General features: G+C 39.6%; 1 protein-coding gene across 1 annotated transcript in view; it reads right to left on the reverse strand.

The window, feature by feature from the left end:
* The window catches only part of Lnk (SH2B adapter-like protein Lnk), a 153,541-nt gene that overhangs the window by 107,381 nt on the left and 23,575 nt on the right, over nucleotides 1-22,585 (reverse strand). Inside the window, exons 3-4 of the mRNA XM_067158686.2 lie at nucleotides 5,576-5,697; nucleotides 2,478-2,644 (exon numbers count right to left, since the gene is read on the reverse strand). Coding sequence (XP_067014787.1) covers nucleotides 2,478-2,644; nucleotides 5,576-5,697 — 289 coding nt within the window. The remainder of the gene's footprint in view (nucleotides 1-2,477; nucleotides 2,645-5,575; nucleotides 5,698-22,585) is intronic.

A 22,585-nucleotide genomic window follows, 5' to 3' on the forward strand; every position in this document is an offset into this window, starting at 1 on the left:
GAATGAAAGAATAAGGGAGAAAGCTGGTGTGTACCCATCCCTGAATGAAAAAGTGACAAGGGCCCGTTTGAAATGGTTTGGCCATGTCAAACGAATGGATGGAACGACAGCAAAACAATGGCTACACACAGTCGTGGCCGGAAAACGACCGGTAGGAAGACCTAGGAAGAGATGGCTGGACCAAGCGAAAGAGGACATAGGAACAAGAGGAGTCAGCTGGGATGTCATCTTGAGAGGAGAGTGGTACATGGACAGACAGAAGTGGAGAGAGCTCGTAAACCACACCCGGGCAACTGGAGTGGAAAACTGATGATGATGATGATGATGATTACCACGTTTAGCTGGTCAGAGAGATTTATTCTGTTTGTTTTGCAGCCTACCCGATTGATGTCAGATGATACCTGAAGCTATTTTCTCTGTGAACATAGTAACTCTGAGCTGAAGTACAGAAAATAGAAAGCACCTCTGTTTGCCGCTCATTGTAAACAATCATGGCGACATCCAAGCGCGGCATGGATGACGTTTCTCATAACTGGCTTGAAAATACTGATGTTGAAACTAGAGATGATTCTCTGGAGAGTGAAAATTCTTCTTCAACTGACAGTGATGAAAGTGATTCTGATTTCAGTTCCGAGATGATAGTGCCAATTGAAACTACGTGACAAAACCAGAATGCAACAAGAACGGGTGAAAAGTCTAGTAAAATAATACTTGGAATTATGATCTACTTGACAATAAGCCCGTTTCTGTAACATACAAACTAGTTTCTGAAATTCACTCTATAGTGAGAGGGGGGTGGGGTGGGGGGGTGGAGGGTGCTGGGAAATAATCCGAAAGAAATGGTCATAGGGAATGAATTTCTAGCCCCACAGCTCTGGGATCACGTTACTAAGGAAACCAATGCCTATGCCTCTATATTTCTTGCTAATTTATCTGCTTTCCTTGAAACTAATACTTACAAACAAAAACATTAGTTTCCTGTTACTATAGACGAGCTAAAAGCTCATTTTGCTCTGTGTATTCTTATGTATGTGATTAGTCAAATTTATGTTAAAGTGACGAAAAAATACATAAATGGTACGCAAGGGAATATTTCCTTTCACAAGTAATGGTGGGCCAAAGGGTTAAATCATTCAATGTGTGGAATAACTTTCACTGGCCAAAGAGCACTGCAAAGAACAATCAATCAAACAGCAAATACACTTTCAAGCACACACGTTCATTCTCTTTGTGTTGATCCTTGATCATAGTCGGTTATTCTTGACATTGGTGTTGAGCAGTAGTTCCTGTTTTAAAGTACGGTAGCGATTTATTTTATTGTCTAGTAACCCTGAGTAGAAGTGAAGTGACGATCAAACAGCAAGCCGAGAGTCACAAATCAGGACATTTTTATGTAAGCGAAACAGATAGGCCTATATTGATGTGCCGAATTTGCAATCAAAGACTTGAAGAAAAAAAAAGTTTTGCAGTCCTTCCTTTGCCTCGGCAGCACTGCTGTTCATTTAAGCCTCCACGAACAGTGTCGATGGAGAAATTTTTTTTGGCAAGTACAAGATAATTGTAACTGATAGGCGGTCTCGAATGAAGGAGGATACCGTTTAAACAATTGGCATGTTGTACTTCAATCATCATTGAAATTCCTGTTCCTTGTAGATGCGTTGTACTGTGATAAATAAATACGTTCAGAATAGTATTTTTCACTTTGAAATTGTGTTTGTAAATTTGTAAATAGGCATATTCGTGTGTGTGCATTAATACTTCTTGCAGTCTTATGTTGATGTTTGTCCTATTTTCTATAATGAATCCCACTGATGTCCGGTTGGCCATTTTTATTCTGTACTTAACATCTCTTCAACACGTACTAAATGTATGTAACACGACCTAATAGGTTGAAAGTCGGTTTCGATTAGCAAATTATGCCTATTTTTAACCAATTTGCTACAAAATGCTAAATTTGAAAATCAAAACGCTAAATCTCTGATTTTTAAATGGTATAAACCACGAACTCTACTTATGCAAGTTCACCGCCGATCGCTTTTCCAGCCAGTACTTCTTCAAATTACCGCAATGACGCGACGCCACCACCAAGATCTGTAAGTATGCCGTAGCCGTCCTTTCGTAAGATAGTTCCTTGAAAAATGCGTGATCAAGGATTTAGCGTTGATGGGACTGAAATTTCTGGATGGTTGATGCGGGAAATCGTTTCTTTGAGGAACGGATAATGTGGGATTTTTACAACGTGATTTAATTACGATGCTCATGGGACCACATAATTCTGAACTAATAATACGGGAAAACACAGTTTCCGGGAACATATAATCGAGGTTCTACTGTATTTCATTGTGTTGATTAGGTGGCCAAATTAATAAAATAACTTATTGTTATTATTTCAATATCACACAATATACTAAGCACTCAGTCTGGATTACCCTGGATATTTCAGACACCCAGGTATTCCCCAAAATACTGCTACGTACTCTGCTCCAGTTCAGTCCGCGACGCACACAGCTCAAAGTGACTATTGCTGGACAGTCGAAGTCCTGGTGTATCGCCGCCAGCGGCCTGCAGTCTGGGAGGAAGTTCTGGGGGGTGTTCAGCCTCGCCACCATCCGACTTATTGCCTCCGCCTCCTAGGAGGCTGCGACTGAAACATACAATGAGAATACAGCACAGGTTGGCCACTCGATTTGAGAGCTTTTTTTTGTTTATCTGTGTAATAGATGCAGAAGATGTATCTATTTCTTCACCTATCCAATACTTTAGAATATTTTACATCATTACTGGCACATGTTTCAGCTCTTTTGAGTCATCATCAGTCTCTAAATCCTCACAATTAGTTAAGATGTAACATAAAGATATATAATTAATACATAACCTGAGTGTTGTACATGTTAAAACTATTTATTCCTACTTACACATTAAAACATTGAAGTACACGAAGTAATTTCATTACTTGTAATAACAGATGCTCATTTCCCCACCGAATTTTAATTTTAAAATCTTAGATGCATCTCTTATGCGAGGAAAAATCAAACACTAGAACACTCATCATCTCCAATGTGATAGCAGCAAATACAATACATCCATCTTCATTATCAACTCTTATGACTTTCAGCATTCAGTCTGCAAGCTCCAGTGAATGTACTAAATGCCTCCACAATCCTCTATCAGCTACATTAGAAATAGAAGAAGACGATGAGGTAAGGCACTTCATGTCATGGTGACTACTTCTTTACAAATTACCCTATTCTTGAGTAATCTAGATAAAATTTATTTCCATATTCTTGATACTGAATCTTACATATTAAGACAATAACTTTTATTTATTTTCCATCCTAACCTGTTTAAATGTAGAGTTGCGGCAGTGTTATACGTAATCCACGGAACGTGGAGTTTGACGTGCGGCTCGAACCAGAGGTACTTGACTTTTTGGAAATCTCATATTATTAACCAAGAATTGTACCGGTCAGCTTCCTGAAAAGCAAGCTGCTGTGTAAGTGAACTATTGCATCTGTAAAGAGACTTATAACAAATATTTTAATAGTTATTTTAAGTCGCACGATTCTCTCTCTCTGACAATCTCAGATGTTGCATTCGCCACACCTAACCCCACCACCGAAGCCGGATTACACGTACAGTTTCATCCATAGAGTTCATTCCTAACTTAGCCCTTAAAGTTCAGAAGTACATATTGGTTGTCAAACATTCGAACAATAGTGAATTATTAGCCGAGTGTATTTTGGGTGTGTTAAAAAGAACTAATCATGATACAGTTATCTTCACACACTGATGTTTAAAATTTTGTATTTGGTTTGCGGTGTGTCACGTCCTAGTTTGTGAACTACAGGCAACGGCTGAGTGGCCTAATAAGTGATCCTGAGAGTCGGGATACCAGTTGCTATGGAATGGGAGTGGCCATCTCGGACATTCTGTGAGTCATGGCTCTCCTTGTGCGACTACGCAATCCACCGGTGGTCCCTAACCCATTAAAGGACAGATCCTTACTGGGAGTATGTGTGTACCAACTTTGAGATTAATTTATATATTATCTGTACGTTTGTAAATAACTGAAATTTATCTGTTCATGCTACCATGAACCATGCTACTTCACAGAATTTTCAGTGAGCACACTCAGAACGTTTTAGGTAAGTCTTGGACCTATGGGAGTAACGACGTCCCACACCCATCTGATGGGCGAGGGACTCCTTGGAAACAACCTGGTGAATAAAATGGAATTTGATGGGGAGCTATCAATATTAATGGGGCTCACGAAAGAAAGAAAGAAAGAAAGAAAGAAAGAAAGAAAGAAGGAAAGAAAGAAAGAAAGAAAGAAAGTCTCGCTATTTGCTTTACGTCGCACTGACACAGATAGGTCTCATGATATAGATGTTGATTCCCATAGGGAATCTGAAATATTTGTCCTGAATGAGTAAATTTATAATACCAATATAAATGGTCCGTTATTGGACATTATAAATTTTCCAGCTAACTCATTCTTGGCTGCCAGCGTTTCGCCCTCGTGTGCAAGGGTGGGCTCATCAGTTGGTACCTAGCACACCTACCAATACGCTGGCTAGTGCATACCGTGGAGGCCACTGCGTAGGCTAACTGGAGCCACCGGCAGTGCCAATGCACTAAGAGACTTTGTTTCATTATCAAAAATTGGTGCCTGCTTGGCCATCAGATGATATAGATGTTGATTCCCATAGGGAATCTGAAATATTTGTCCTGAATGAGTAAATTTATAATACCAATATAAATGGTCCGTTATTGGACATTATAAATTTTCCAGCTAACTCATTCTTGGCTGCCAGCGTTTTGCCCTCGTGTGCTAGGGTGGGCTCATCAGTTGGTACCTAGCACACCTACCAATACGCTGGCTAGTGCATACCGTGGAGGCCACTGCGTAGGCTAACTAGAGCCACCGGCAGTGCCAATGCACTAAGAGACTTTGTTTCATTATCAAAAATTGGTGCCTGCTTGGCCATCAGATGATATAGATGTTGATTCCCATAGGGAATCTGAAATATTTGTCCTGAATGAGTAAATTTATAATACCAATATAAATGGTCCATTATTGGACATTATAAATTTTCCAGCTAACTCATTCTCATGGCGACGATGGGATAGGAAAGGGCTAGGAGTGGGAAGGAAGCGGCCGTGGCCTTAATTAAGGTACAGCCCCGACATTTGCCTGGTGTGAAAATGGGAAACCATGGAAAACCATCTTCAGGGCTGCCGACAGTGGGGATCGAACCTACTATCTCCCGAATACTGGATACTGGCCGCACTTAAGCGACTGCAGCTATCGAGCTCGGTTAAAAAAAAAAGAACTGGCTGAATCAGCGAGTCAGCAAAGAGTACTAAGAGTAAGTGATATTCGGGTAAGGGGAAATAACGTGGAAGAGATAGGAGATTATAAAGGGTACTTGACCTATGGAACATTCCTTCTTAATTTGTTCTTTAAACTAAGAATTCCCACGCATGTGCATGAACTCACAAACTACACAAACACAATCCATTTGTTCTAAAGAATTGTTGTACATGTATCACGGCCAAGTCACAAGAGACTCACCTGCCATCCTGACTATCGCTGCTCGGCAGCGCCATCCTCATGCAGTACTTGATGGTTGCGAGCCACGACCGCATGTCGTCTGTGTCGTGGGCTTCTATCACATACTCCATGTTGTTCTCAGCCTGCAAAAGAGGAAACTGTTGAGCTCAACATGACAACTATTTATAATGCAATGAACAGATAAATTTCAGTTATTTACAAACGTACAGATAATATATAAATTAATCTCAAAGTTGGTGTCCGCTGCTTAAACCACTCCACTGTTTACATACATTATTATAGACCGTTATGCCTTTCAGCGTTCTGGAGATTTCATCCTTATTTGTTTGTAGACAGATTCTACTTTCTCTATCCTAGGCCTAGAGATATTTAGTTCACTACAGATCAGATAGTGGTCTGTATCATCAAAAAATCCCTGAAAAACCTGTACATGTTCCTAACAGATTTCCTAAATTCGAAGTTGGTTAAGATATAGTCTATTATGGATCAGGTACCCTTAGCCTCCCATGTGTAGCAGTGAATAGCCTTATGCTAAACCCATACTAACACAAAGTCCAGCAAACGCTTCCCATTCCCATTAGCTTCCATATCTTCCCCACATTTACCCATCACCCTTTCGTATCCTTCATTTCTATTTGCAACTCTCACACTGAAATCGCCCATTAGCACTATCCTATCCTTGCTGTTGACCCTGACTACAATGTCACTCAATGGTTCATAAAATTTGTCAATTTCATCCTCATCTGCGCCCTCACAGGGTGAATACACTGAGGCAATTCTCGACCCTAATTTCTCCAACTGCCAAATCTACCCACACCATTCGCTCATTTAAGTGCCTGACAGAAACTATGTTGCGTGCAATAGTAGTCGTGATGAACAGCCCTACCCCACACTCTGCCCTTCCATTTTTAACACACTTTATAATCTCCTATCTCTTCCTCCTTATCTCCCCTTACCCGAATAGCATTTACTCCTAGCACATCCAGAAGCATCCTCTTTACTGACTCGGCCAGTTCTACTTTCTTTCTTCCATAGGTCCTATTAATATTGATAGCTCCTCATCAAATTTCATTTTGTTCGCCAAGTTGTTTCCAAGGAGTCAAATGTCAATGGGACTCCCGTTACTCCCGTAAGTCCGAGGCTTGCTTAAAATGTTCTGAGCTCAGTAAATTCGTGAAGCGAGATGCTACCCTCCTTACACATAGTCCAAGTGAGGATCTCTCCTAACGGGTTAGGGACCATGCTGGATTGTATAGTCCTAGCCGACTGAGCATACTTGACTACAGTAATTCACACCATGATCCATCAATAATAATAAGAAGAAGAAGAAGAAGAAGAAGGAGGAGGAGAAGAATAAGAAAATAACATTATTTGCTTTGCATCCTACTAACTACTTTTACAATTTTCGGAGACGCCGAGGTGCCAGAATTTTGTCCAGCAGGAGTTCTTTTACGTGCCAGTTAATCTACCAACACGAGGCTGACGTCTTTGAGCACCTTCAATAACAACTGGACTGAGCCAGAGTCGAACCTGCCAAGTTGGGGTCAGAAGGGCAGTGCCTCAACCACCTGAGCCATCCATCATGCTGGGGTCATCACTATCATTATCATTGCTGAGTATAGCCACATATAACGGTTATGACTATACATTTATAAAGCTTATTATCAACAAACAAAAATTTTGCCTAAATTCAACTCTAACTAGAGAGAAAATTAAACCTGTTTATTATTCAACCTTCACATTCAACAAAGATATTTACGTTGTGACAAATATTCTGAAGAAACACAACACCAAAATCGCATATCGAACTAACAATAGAAATATGGATATCTTACATAATACCAGCTCAATTAACATGACTAACATTTATAAAAAACCAGGTGTCTACAGATTCCAATGTCAAAACTCTCAATCCTCGTACACTGGTCAAACAGAGAGGAACTTCAAAATCAGCAGTTGGCCAGCACATTCAAGATTCAAAGCATAGCTTCAGTAACATACAATAAGATACAGAGGTGCTCATAAATATGGACAAAGGCTCTATTCTTGACGTTGCAGAAAATTGCTTCATTCACTTAGACCAGTTCTTCAACTCCAATTTGAATCTGAACGAAATCTCAGAAAAAACTAACATTCTATTTGATTTTTTAATTAAAGTATTTAAGTATTTTAATCTTCCGAATAAGAGGTCAATATTTACCGCGATACACAGTACCCTATCACGTTACAAACCCCCACCACATTGTTCACAATACCCACCTTGAACCTACTAATCCCCTAACAAGATCTTTTTCTTTCCCACCATCTCCCTCCCCTCCAGACCTACCACATTTTGTATCTCGTTCTCACAAGACTAACGTCTTTTACCACTGACTGATTTCATATTCATCAGTATTAAAATTTTATCAGGTATAAATTACAAGTGACTCAAATAAGTTCTCGACGCTCTGGTTGACGCACATCACGTGTGAGTGTTTTAAATGAGTCTTTACTTTGGAAGCCTATCGGAGCCTTCTATTGAACGGATGCACAAAGACTACATATTGAAGAACCTGCGCCAGATTTAATTATTAAGCCGTTACTCTTCTGTCATGACACATAATGTGAATGGTCAGTTACAGATTATGCCTTTGCTTATATATTTGTGATTTATTTTATGGCTGATGATGACATTATATATGTCGAAACCGGTCCCCAAGTTGAATAAAAGGTATTGGTAACATAAACACATACCTAATTAGTATTGAAAAGGTTGAACCTAACAGATATCTTATCGTTGATCTCAGTTCAATACGGAAACATTAATGAAGTTCATTTCTTTAAATGTAAAAGCCAGTCGGTTCTCCCCTTTTATCATTAGCACAGACGATGTATCCGGAATCTCACTAAACAGATTCAATAGCAATGGAGCTAAGACCGAGTCCTGGAGAAGACTGATCATGTCGCCAGCGGCTGCGGTCTTGTCTCAACATTTGGCATTTTGTCATCAATTAATAGGTACATAGACGAGTTTTTCAAGTAGTACTGAGAAGAGCAACTTGCCGTAATTAAATGGATCATTGAATATTGAATTTTCATGACCGCATTGTAATCGAAACCGGCTTTCAACCTATTAGGTCGTGTTCCATACATTTAGTTCGTGCTGAACAGATGTTAAGTATAGAACAAAAATGGCCAACCGGACACCAATGGGATCCGAACCCACAACCTCCCGATTTTGCGTCGGTTGCTCTACCAATTGAGCTATGGTGGTACCAGACGTGTAGCTTAGATCCTTTCCAACAGAAAAAAGATGGCTCAATTGGTAGAGCAACCAACGCAAATCAGGAGGTTGTGGGTTTGGATCCAACTGGTGTCCGGTTGGCCATTTTTGTTCTGTACTTAACATCTCTTCAAACCGAACTAAATGTACAGAACACGACCTAATACATTGAAAGTCAGTTTCAATTAAATGGATCATCTTTCAGATTTCCTGGTTGAAAACTACAAGCGTTTTTGAAATTTAAAATCTGCTGGAACTAGGCCCCTGTTGATAGCGTCTGTGTGGAATTCCCCATTCTTGCCCAGATGAATAGTGAAGTCATGTAAGCAGCTGCTTTCTGTGATTTAATTGCAGTTTCAATTTCATTTAAATAATAGTAATAATAATAATCATCTTGAGGAAAATTAAGGAAATATTAACATCATTCTCATTCTCAAGTTACTATGTAATGTTATAAAAGAACTTTGGGAAGGTAATAACTGCAGCCAGTGTTTGTGACATGAGCAGGTCATGGACTGTAACAGAACCACCAAACATATTCATCATTTTTCATAATGTTCATTTTATTGCAGAAATGTTTATTAAGTTTGTTCTTCATTGAGTTCTTGGTTTTATAATCCTTGAGTTGTATCATATTCACCACGTGACCAAGGTCTTTTGTCACTGCTGGGCTCAAAAAGAGCTGTTTGAGATCATTCTTGCAAAACACATTCTTCTGTATCCTCCAATTGCTGGGAAATCCAAAAGTACAGAACGTGCCGAAATGAAGCAACATCGACCCCATACAGGCGGAAACATTTAACCAAACACAGCACAAATATTTTGCAGTATAATCTGCTAAATTTTCCACCTAAATTGTAAAATAAACAAACACAAGTGATTAATCATCATAAACCAGCAAAAAATATTGTAAGCCTTCATGGAGGTGCAACTCCACAAGTCACTGATCATATCATTACTACAGATCTTAAAAATCTCAACGAGTATTTTGGCATCCGGCAAATAAAACCCAATATAATTTTATTTACAAAGGTTGTCACAATGGACTAGTAAAATGAACAATTAAATTTACAATTTCAGCTTTATAATGTCATTACAGCATACAGCAATCAAACTGAATCTCATAAAGCTAACAAAGTTATAGTTAGCAGTTCTGGAATATGCTTCCAAAAATTTACTATGAGTCGAGGAATAGTCCCTTGAGCCCTTACCACTTTAATGTCCTTCAATACATATGTGTATTTATAAGCAACGGGTGGTTCATAGATCAGCTTCCTTTCCCTATCAATGTCTTCTGGCTGGTCTGTGGAGATTTCAAAACGAAGACCATCTGATTCCCTGCAGGCTATCATGTCAATTCTCTATTACTACCGTTATCAGCAAGTCCAGATACTTCTTCGGTGATCCTATAACCTTCCTTCCTACGGAATTTGCTATTAAGGACCAAAGTTTGTTAAGTCTGAATGTTGGCTTTTAAGCAAGGGTGTAATTATTCATGTATCAGTATGGAGTATACAATTATATAGACGAACCATTGCTCATCTCTACTCAAAGTTCCTCAGAGACTTGGGTTTCAATAAAGAGATCGCAGCGACTGACTCGGACATACGAATGCGTCGATGGAAATTTTGGAAGGCAAAATACCAGGAAGACCAAGAAAGACATTCGTGATAACATTACTTGTGAACTCAAGATGCAGGAGCTGTGCTGATGCAAAACGTACTGGAAGACCAAGAAAGACATTCGTGATGACATTGCTTGTGAACTCAAGATGCAGGAGCTACGCAGACACAAAACGTACTGCACAGAATCGACCTACTCAGAAAAGACTCATCGCAGGGGCAAACCAGTCAAAGAAGAAGAAGATACAAGATCGCATTAATGGGAATAGAAGGATCAATTGTTTTGAGGAACCTTTTTTATAGACATAACCTGAAGGAACATTCTTAAATGAAAATTAATAATAAAGTCGAACCTCCCTTTTGCGGACACCGTCGGTTCCGAGGAAGAATGTCCGTTACGAGAGGTGTCCGCTAAAATAAGTTTGTAAAAATAATTGAACATTTTAACGGCAAAGAACATCCACCTTAAATATAAGCATGCATATCTTTATTTTTATTTCTGTGTTAGTATTTCATAGAGAGTTATTATAAGTGATTTTACATCATTTACAAACACTACAGCTTCGTGAAGTAATCGTGAAGCTTCGTCTGTGTAAATTTAGCACACGTTTTCTTAATTGTGATATCCTCGAACACAGAATAAAGTCTGTTAAATGGTTCCATAGTGTTCTCGCCGTACTCACGGTCCAGCGTGATACACAAATTATTTATCTGTTTAAGCATATTTAGTCCCTGCTTCATTGTCAGAACTTCTTGTTCTTCTTCCGCCTCACCGTCATAGTCACTTTTCGTTCCTGATTCGGGTCGGGCTCTGTAAAACGATAAAAAGTTTTATTCAAAATGGTCCTTTTGTACAACTAATGAAGGCTGCTATTGATAGCTAGGCAGTGAATTAAATGAAAGCTGAAAATTTAGTTTAAAAGAATTAAAAGCTGTCCATCACAAGAAGAAAATGAATGAGGAGTTGAGGTGCAACGAAACATAGACCTTACGATACGTGCAACACACAATTACTGTACAACTTGATAACACAGAAAGCTTACCATAAAGTGCGTCCTGGAGTCGGGACTGCCAGTCGCCCTCGAGATCGTCACAGCAAGGAATATTCTCTTCTTCGGCTTCAATATCATACGTCAATCCAGCTGTCGTTGCTAAAGTCTGAAGTTCATCATATTCATTTCAAACCTCTACCTCTGCTTGTTCTTCAACTGTAGAATTAACGATGCCGCATTTTGCAAAGCATTTCCTTATTGTGGTTTCGCTGACTGCATTCCAGGCTGCCTTTGTCCATGAAACTGCATTGCCAACATTGATCTTCTTCATCAAATCAGAAGCCGAGTCTGCTTCATCCATGTGTGCCACTAATGACCGTAAAACCCTCTTATGATAGTCTAATTTGGATGCTTGAATGATTCCTTGATCCAATGGCTGAAGATGAGAAGTGGTATTGGGTGGAAAGAACAAGAGTTTTACATTTGAAAGCCGTCTTTCTTGATGGCACGTAGCATTATCTAGCAATAAGATCACGTTATGGTTTCTGACCTTCATCTTGGAATCCAAAGCTAGGAGCCAATTCTCGAATATTGCTGACGTCATCCATGTCTTTTTATTCGCATGCCATTCGACACCAAGACTATTTAAGTCCATGTTTTTAAAGCACCTGGGTCTCAAGGATTTACCAATTATTAAAGGATTTTTCTTTTCACCGAGTGCGTTACAAAAAAACATGATGGTGATTCTTTCTTTCGACATTTTCCCACCCTTGCAACTTTCATTCGGCAAAGTCAGTGACTTCTTCGGGATCGCCCTAAAGAACAGACCAGTTTTATTAACATTCAAAATGTCTTTCAGTTCGTAACGATTCAAAATGTCTGGTAACCTATCTTTCCAATCCGCTACTTCAGTCACAGACACATCACCACCTTCTCCACAGATTGTTTTGAAACTAACGTTATGACGTTTTCTAAAACAATCCAACCAACCATTGCTAGCTACAAAATTCTCAACTTTCAGATTATTTGTGATTTCTCAAGCTTTTTCTTGTAACATTGGTCCACTCACACACAGTTTCTTCACTCGAGCACACTTGAACCACTCATATACCGCAACGTTCATTTCTGAAAAAACTGACTCCCGCTTTCTTTTCACTCCTCGATTCCTATTTTCCTCCCATACCTTTAAAATTTCAGTTCTATTCTTCACAACAGTGTTTATTTGAGTTTTCCCGCAGTTGAATTTTTTGGCAAGCTTTCTCACTGAAAGTCCCTTGTCACTTTCTATAATTACATTTCTTCTTGCCTCGAGATCTAAACATGATCGTCCCTTGTTACTCATGTTTAACAGACAACTGAAATGCTACGGTATTTCTGTCTCACTAATTAGCGCCTGTACTGTCTTTTCCTTCTTAAGTTGACTACCTGAACTCGACCTTATCAGCGACAATCCGAGTTATGAATAGAATGATACAAGAAGGGAAGAAAATCCCCAGGTAACTTGTGAGTCAACAGTCCCTGGCAGCATTTCTGGGCAATTAGAATTCTCGGAATAGGCCTATACATCACTAGGTAGAACTGCATTCCGATGTACCTTCTCTCCCCTCGCACTCGAAATAGTACAAACATTCAAAAGGGATTTCCTTATGTTTGAAGAATGGTTTTAAAAGAAAGGATGACATGTGGTCAGGTGTAATAAATTGTCCTGCAACGTGTAAAGTGTCCGCTTAAGTCAAGTGGACGGGACAAATGACGCTGTCCAGAGTTTGAGGTGTCCGCTTAAATGAGGCCAATTTATCACTTGTCTTATGTAAAATAAAATCGGTTCCGAGGGAAATAAGTTCCCACCCACATTTTCTACCTCCAATAACCCACCCTAAACTACCCCTCCTTCATTTCCCTATCTTATCCTTCCTTCTTTTATTCTTTCTCTTATTTCACTATCACTCTTCCTCTGTTAATTTATTCTACCTTCTCTATTAAAAAAAAAAACCATCGACCTTCATTTCGGTTCTCCTCTTTCAAATTTTAACTCTTGTCTTGCGCCAACTTCGACTACTTCAATCATGACCTAAAATTTTTTCAATTTAAATAATAGCGCACTGTGCATATAAGTTTTCATTTGTTTTCCGATATTGCGCTTTTTACTATATTTTTTTCTCTTTACAATTGTTTTTTCAAGTCAACTGCTTTCCAAGAACTTAGCAGGAGCACAAGTACTCATTCAATCATACTGATTTGCGTTGTATATTTCTATATATACGTACTTAACTTCCCGCAACCGAGACAAATACTGGACCTTCAGGATATTCTCCATTCTACTTTGGCGTTCGAGACCGCAGCGCATGACCTTGAATGTGCCGCGCTGATCACCGGGAGCTGGCGGTTTGCTTCTACAAATCTATTCGTCTGCGACTTCAAGTTATTTATGATCTTCATATATTATTTGATAGTGTTGTGACTTTGTGCCTGACAGAGTGTGGAAACTGACCCATTTGACCGTTCTCCAATATTCATAAACATTGTGAGACTTCGCCTATCACTGCGTGTGCCATACTACCATTCTTAATATTACGTACTGTTTTCTTTTAAGTGACTCACAATTTCTACCCCCATCGTTAATTTATGTTTCATCTTATACCGATCCAGAGTTCACTTAATCTTTTTCTTTTTCATATGCATTGTTTTACATGTTTTTATGGCTGACGATGACCTGGACTAGGGTCGAAACCGGTCCTATTTATAGTTACTATTAAATAAGAATGTAATCACTACATTTCTTTCTTTTATGTATTGAATAGGTTGAACCTCTTTTTCAATTATTTAATTTTTAACATATCTCTACGATACACACTCCAGTTCCGTGAGAATATTTCTGCATTCATTATATCATTTTTCAGCCATGATTCAACTCTTATTACAATATCTGGTAAGTATATTACACATAAAATAAATACAAAATTTAATCCACCTTCTCAATACTTAACAATCATGCGATGTTTATAAAAACATTACAATACACTTTTACAAGGTACGGTACTAGTTTCGGTCCTATTAGCACCATCATCAGCCTAGCCAAGATACATACGTGCATACCATAGTCCTAAAATAGAGTTGTGCGGTGAGATGAAAGATGAAAGAATGGACTGGGGATGTGGTGGAATGATATACATCATAGCCGACTACAGTTACAAGCCGGAGTCATATAAGTTTGGCAACGTCCAGTGGAGGCCAAGATGAAAGCGCGGGATCTATCCGTGTATGTTGATGTCTAGTGAATTTCGTCTCGTGTTTCGTTTAATTTTTAGCAAATATGTTCGAGTACCTATATATAACAAGATAAGTGATAGAATAAGCATATGTAGAGCCTTTTATCGAAATAATGTGAAGGCTAACCAGGGCTGAATAGCTTGTACTGTATGGCTGGATGATATGCCAAATGTAACCCATTCACTGAAAATTCACCAAGATATGAATGTCATTGTATATGCTATCAGGTGTTGGTAGAAGAAATGACATGTTTAGCAAATGGTAAGATATCAAAGTGGTCTCAACTAAATGCACATTTATTAAATTATATAGGAACCACTTCTTGAAGTGTTAGTGTTAAATGTATACAAATAAATCTACTAAAATGCTTCACAGTCTCATATAGTATCGTGTGGTAAACAGTGAAAGCACACTCTTTGTCTTGCCTGTAAGGGAACAATTCGAACTTTGCATTGAAAGGGCCGGGCTGGCTGGCTCACTCAGACGGTTGAGGCCCTGGGCTTCTGACCCCAACGTGGGAGGTTCGATCCTAGCTCAGTGCGGTAATATTTGAAGGTGCTCAAATACGTCAGCCTCGTGTCGGTAGATTTACTGGCACGTAAAAGAACTCCTGATGGATTAAATTCCGGCACCTTGGCGTCTCCAAAAACCATAAAAGTAGTTAGTGGGACGTAGAGCAACTCAAAAAGTTTCATTTGGAACTGGGAAAACACATTATTTACTGTCAAGAAACTTTCAAATATAGCTTAGTATAGCTTATTGGTTGTAACTACAATGTTACTGCACCTTGATTCCATCAAGACAGATGCTATTGCGCTCAATATGGAAATGAAAAAAATAAAATGTCGTATGGCTTTTAGTGCCGGGATATCCCAGGACGGGTTCGGCTCGCCAGGTGCAGGTCTTTCTATTTGACACCTGTAGGTGACCTGCGCGTCGTGATGAGGATGAAATGATGATGAAGACAACACATACACCCAGCCCCCGTGTCATTGGAATTAACCAATTAAGGTTAAAATCCCCGACTCGGCCGGGAATCGAACCCGGGACCCTCTGAACCGAAGGCCAGTACGTTGACCGTTCAGCCAACAAGTCGGACAATATGGAAATAATAAACAAGTTAGATTCACATTTATCATGTGAATTTTTTGGTGGGCACTTTGAGATGTCAGGGGCAATATGCGGTACATTTCTGGGTATACAATAAGGACAATATCAAGGATAAGCTGTGACACGTGTTTATGTCTCCTGCAGACTAATAAAACAGGTGATCCCTATTTTGAAGAACTTCAGAGAGGTGCCATCACATTGTATTGCGTGTGTGTCTGCAGAACAGTGGTATACGAAGACCGTCTGGGTTGTGAAAATTATAAAGAATTTCTGTTTTCTCTATCCTGAGCTGCTTGGGCGTGACAATAATGGTGCGATAGATTGTTTATTGTCTTCATTTTGCAAAGTGCTAAAAGCAGATGAAGAACACGAGTTATGTCAGCAGTGAGGATAAAAACACTAAGCGGAGAGAGCTGTCAACACTCCACAATAATCGAGCTTGTAAGTACTGTTTTTAAAGTGTTTTGTTTTTATTCATGTAAAATGTGTATTTCTAACTTCAGTGAATGCATTTACTGATGTGTGTATTTCTTAGCACCATTTTACGAAGAGTGTGCATTTATCACAATCATCGTGTTGGTCTAAATGTAGTGAATATGGGCGAAGTCATTCAAAATCGGACACGCCCCCCTTTTCCCTCGGCCTCCGTTTGACAGATATATACAGCGTTGCCAAGCGTACCTTCCGGCTTTAACTGTAGATGGCTCTGATATACATATAAAATGGTGAAAGAACTGTTTTTATATGTATATCATTCCACCACATCCCCAGTCCATTCTTTCATCTTTCATCTCACCGCACAACTCTGTTTTAGGACTATGGTACACACATATGATGGTCCTAATAGGACTGAAACTAGTACCTTGTAAAAGTATATTGTAATGTTTTTATAAACATCGCATGATTGTTAAGTATTGAGAAGGTGGATTAAATTTTGTATTTACTTTATGTGTAATCTTAACTCAATACGGAACGTATATGAAGTTTATAACCTTGAATGGTAAGTAGATATTAAATTACTTAATTCGATTCCTTTCTTTACAATACTTCTACAGCTGAGCACAAAAGAAGAATATTCAGTTGTTAAGACTGAGTGCACACTGTTGTGAGTATCTGCAGGGTTTGTGGGAGGTCTTGATAATAATTAAAATTAAGCCTTCGGTTGTGGCATCACACGCAACCATTAACCCGGCTCAAGGGAGAGAAGGTCACCTTCCCTGTTCTCCACTTGAGTAATTCTTGCCTGGCACATCCACTCTGTGGGGGTGGGCATCCTCCACATCAGCAGGTCCGTGTGAAAGGATGGCTAAGTTCAGACAGGGACCCAGCACCACGGGGTATAACGTGGAACCCATGCCCAGGGTTACGGGCGAAAACCTTAACAGCATCTTTGGCAGAGGAGACCTTCGGAATGGCAGAGATGGCGGATGAGGCAACCCATCCTCCCTGGGGATAATTATAAGAGGACACCACTGCCTTGTGGAGAAGAGGGATCTTCAAAAGCTAAGGGAGTAAACCCCACACTTGTGTTAGGCCTAGCAAGTCAACAGTTGAGTATGAATATACTGCTTTCAAACTTAGAACAAGCCTCAGATGGAAGAATAAATTAAATACCAGACATGACAGTTCTTCTCGTACCGTCCGATTTATGATGGCCAAAAGCCTGATGCTCATCGGAGATATCGGAAGACAAAAAACCCTCCCAAGAAGGACTGAAAATTGGTGCACTCAATATCCTTACTCTCTCCAACAAATATGAAGAACTTGTGGATCTTATGGAGAGGCGTAAGCTCAAGGAATTGGGGTTGAGTGAAACAAGACGGAAAGGATATGGGAAGAAGTCCTTGAGAAGTGGATATGTGCTGTACTGGAGTGGGAACAATAATGAATCCAAAAATGGAGTTGGCTTCCTCCTTCATAAAGATATAGACACACAGACAGATGTCAAATATGTGAGAGATAGGATCATCCAGATGAGACTAAGTATTGGTAATGCACATCATACTCTCCTGCAAGTATATGCACCGCAGACAGGATGTACCACAGAAGAGAAAGAGCAATTCCTCATCGAACTTGAGGAACAAATAACAGAGAAGAACACAATCATTACGGGTGATCTGAATGACCAAGTTGGTAAAGAAAGACTAGACTGTGAAAACATCGTTGGCCCCCATGGCCATGGTAACAGAAACTCTGAAGGAGAGAACCTGATTGATTTCTGTGTGCGAAACAACTTAATCATCCAGAACACATGGTATCAGAAGAGGGACAGGCATAAAATAACAAGACAGAGCTGGAATGGAAAGCTCAAGACTACGATCGACTTCATAATCAATAAAACAATAATGTACCACACTTACTTCGTACCAATTCTCACGTACGGTTTAGAGACATGTACCCTACTGAACAAAGATTTCAGTAGAATCCCAGCAACTGAAATGAGATTCATTAGAACCATGAACCAAAGTACCAGAAGACACAAGATCAGAAATGAAGTGAATAGGAAAGTAGCTGGTATTGAGGTTCCTATTATCAGTGTCATAGAGAAACGCAGACTTCAGTGGTATGGGCACATAATGAGAATGAACAGGGAAAGACCTGCCAGAAAATATTTTTACCTTAATCTCACAGGAAGAAGACCACAGGGAAGACCAAGAAAACACTGGATAGAGACTGTAAGATGAGATGTGGAAGAGAGAGGATACAAATGGGAGGATGTACTGGAACAGAAGATGTATGAAGACAGAAGGAGATGGCGAGTGCTTGTACACCACACCCAGGAAACTGGAGTTAAATGATGATGATGATGATGATGATGATGATGATGATGATGATGAAGTTTAATGAAATATCAAATGTAAAGAACACTCAACAAAAATTAACATGAGTTTGTGGCACTGCACATTTTGAATTTACCCGTGCTGATCAACCTTTGAAATAAATTTTTAAAATGATTTACTGAATTCTAATCAGACATCTAGAAGAGAAATAAAAGCCTCTCTGTTCTCTTGCCACCCATTTCCATCCCGTGGAACGCCTCAGTCAAGTCATCAAGTCATAGGTTAGCATTGCTAGAGGTTGTGTCAGTCACTTGTAGGGCTGCTACTGATCGCCTTTGAACTGTGACACGGCAACAAGTGGATGTCATGCTCCTATTGGAGTGAGTTTGGGGAAACAAAAACATCTCACAGGGAGGATCAGTTTTTCTTGCTTTCAGCATGCTATAGAGAGAGAACATTCTCCAGCCTGTAATTACAGGAGGGAGCTGTCATCCCAACACAGTAGTGTAGATCTCACAAGTAACCGATCATGATAATAGAAAGAGCAGTGACGAACTGCACTCTCATGCTGTAATTATCGGTTAAGTAAAACCAAAAGTTACTTCCGGAACATTTGTCAATACAATAGCATTTGGTTCTGTTCAAATGTTAAAAAATCAAAGATTACATCAAGTGATAAGTAAGACTGTTCACCACTCCACCACATACATTATGAACATGCAAGATTTCTCGCACGGTCTGCTCCAAATTAAGTTGGACTCTTAGGTAATAAGTAAGCCTAGTACTTTGTATGTTTTCCCCACTTGTTTTTACCACCTTCCTTTATTATATTTGAAATTTTCCACTTTCTTCCTTGTCACTCACTTTTCCATACTGTTCCACTTCCTCTGCCTACACACTCAGCTATACCATCATGACCATAACATATATTATACAACTAAAAGGTCAACTGTTTCCTCAGACATATTGTGTACTGACAATGGTGGGCCTATTAGTTGTATATTTACAGTTACTTTCACACAACTAACTCTACCTTGATAGATCTCTTTCACGCACAGGACTTCTAAAGGCTTGCTTTCTCAGAACCTCGCACAAATACAGACTACACGAGCTTATGTAAGTGGTTTCTCAAGCTGTGCAGTGCACAGTCTGCGCAACTTCGCAGTGAGACTTCGCAGCGTCACCGCGTACTGATTCGTCTGGCCAGATTTGTGCGAAGCAACATTCTTTCTGTTCTTGTTTTCACTGTTTTAAGCAACACGATGAGCTTTACAGACGAGGAACTGATTGAAGAAGTTCGAATTCACCCAGTGTTGTACAACTTACAATACAAGAGCTACAAAAACAATGTTGTGAAAGACAACTTATGGAAAATATCACTGAAGTTGGATAGAACAGGTAATAAATGCTGTTAGTTTTATGTATTATACGATGGTCTTGAGAAGGAAAGAGTTCGATCTCCAAAAACAGAGGTACCAAACGATTAATGTTAATTTACTGTCATATGGAAACTCCATTCAAGGGATTCTTTGATTTTTCATTGATGTGGTAGCTGCCTCTGTGGATCAGTGGTAGAGTGTCTATTATTATTGAGCCGTGAATTTTATCTGCCCCTTTAAAAATCTTGGTGTATGTTGGTGTGTTATGTAGCTTGTTTGATATCTAATTATGCTTGCTTCTTTTGCATCATGCCCGTCAGTGTGTTGTAATAAAGGTGTTCTCTCCCTGTTCCTAACTTATGGCTCCAGGGTAAGGAATTTTTCCGTCCTGCGGCATCCCTTCGCTCTTGCTTTTTCCTTCCCTCTTTGGTTCTTTCGTGCCCCGCGTGCTTGCGCGCCCCTCTCCCGATTCTCTGAGAAAGGCGGCGCGCTGAGGTAAACCGTGGGTCATCCTCCTCCCGCTGAGGCTGCCGCGCCTCGCCGGGTTGTGGGACACGCACACCTGCTGCACCTTGAGCAGATCACTTGCCTTTCGTCGACCCAAAGACCGTGAGGGGGCATGGGAGGTAAGACGTTAAGGTTTTCAAAATGCTGCTAGGATAATGGGAGGAACGAAGAAATGCTAATGTAAAGCCATGTATCTGGCATCTTTGGCTTGTGTGCTTGGTCCTAAGCTATCATTGTGAAACATACTTTGAAACTAATTGTAACTTCTTTTAAATTCGATGTCTTGTTTTAAAGCTTTTATTAGCTATTGGTGGACACTTGAGCCTTCATTATCGATGTTTTGCCTTGTAGTCACGGTAGGAGCTAAAGAATTGCTTCAAGGGAATGAAATGTAAAGTGCCAGAATGTTCTGGGTGTTCAGTTTGAGAAGTGATGTGATTCGCTTGGAATTGTGCCTAAATGGGTTGTCAACTTTATATTGACTTTTGGATAATGTATAATTTATTTGAGAAAATTTGTGAACAAGATATCAGCCCAGTAGTTTCATTGTTCAAATATTATCCGGTATCAAGCCAAGTAGTTTACGTTGGTGTTAAGTCTTCCTTGTAGGAGGAGAGAATTATATTACTGGATTATATGGGGCTGGTCCCCCTTACAGGTGAATTATGAAAACGGGTCAAAACCCTCCACTTAAACATGTTAATTCTCAAGCGCTTCCAAACCCGTTCATTATTAATTTGTAAAATAAATGTTCAAGTCAAGTTGTTAAACCTATAGTCTTGAGCATTGTAGCCTCTGGGTTGGCCCTTACGTTTGTTAGTCCAGATCCTTGGCACGCAACCCTATGGGTAATCCTGCCGGTAGAATTACAGTACAATTTTTTTATTATTATTATTGATGTTCCTTATAACATATATAATGAATTCAGTTCCAAAGGATTAAATAATTAACAGATTTAGAAATGATATATCAACCAATGAATCCATTCCTTATATATCAAATATGTCAATATATTTCATTTTACGAAATTTGAGTTCAGTATTGTTCATTTAATAAAATCACGAGGTTTTATTTTAATAACGATGTTCATTCCGTTATTATGCTAAATGGGTCACAGAAAAAGTAAACTATAGGTAAACAAACACATGTTTGTCCGTTAGAAAAAAACTTTCACTCCAACCTGTTAGCATATTCTCTTTGCCATGGCAATACTCCCTCCCTGCTACTAAAGTATTGCTTGAAGCTGTCTCTTATCATGAAAGCATCATGTGTAGAATTTCCTCAGTTGTCAGCTGCCAGAGGAATCATGTTGTCTTCTGGTATTTCCAAATTACCAATGAAGTGTCCATTTGGGCAAGGAATTCGCTCATTCCGGAGAAGGTTGTGGAGGATACAGGCTGACATCACAAGATCATCAACAGTTTCCATTGATACTGCTGTAGGGGTGAAGAAAACCCTCCAGTACTGACACATAATCCCAAATCTCCTAGCCCGGCTGTGGCTGAAGTTGAATATACGCTTTTCCGCATCATGCCGCGATTGCTTTTGTGGATAAGATCTCATCATGCCTCATCACCAACAATGACGTGTGGCAAAACGTTTTTCTTAGTTCCAGGTAATGCACTGGGTCGAGGAAAAGGGAATGTTTCTTCGGTTATCATTCTGTACAGCTGAGATTTTTTAAAAATTCCAGCATCGCCTTCTTTTACGTATGAACTAACATCAACAAACAAGTATTTGTAGTTGTGGTCTACCTAAGTGAGCAGGTAGGCTATCCTAACACAGTGACCCAGTCTTGTTGTATGTGTTTGCCATCGATCGCACCACAGCAGTTTAGGTAATTCCACTTGTTACAAAACCCATTTGAAACTGCTACCTCAGACTACAGGGGTAACACCAAACAAGGCACAAACACAGTTAGAAGGGGAAGGTAAGAGTACAATACACAACATAAGAAAACACTATACACTCGGAAAAACAGTAGCTAGCATAACGCAGATCTCCAACAAAACAAGTACGTAACTATCAGTAGGGCCAACTAGTGAACGACAAAACGGGAAGATGGAAGGGCTGGGAACCTACCAAAGG

This window comes from Anabrus simplex, chromosome X (assembly GCF_040414725.1).
Source record: "Anabrus simplex isolate iqAnaSimp1 chromosome X, ASM4041472v1, whole genome shotgun sequence".
Taxonomy (NCBI): domain Eukaryota; kingdom Metazoa; phylum Arthropoda; class Insecta; order Orthoptera; family Tettigoniidae; genus Anabrus; species Anabrus simplex.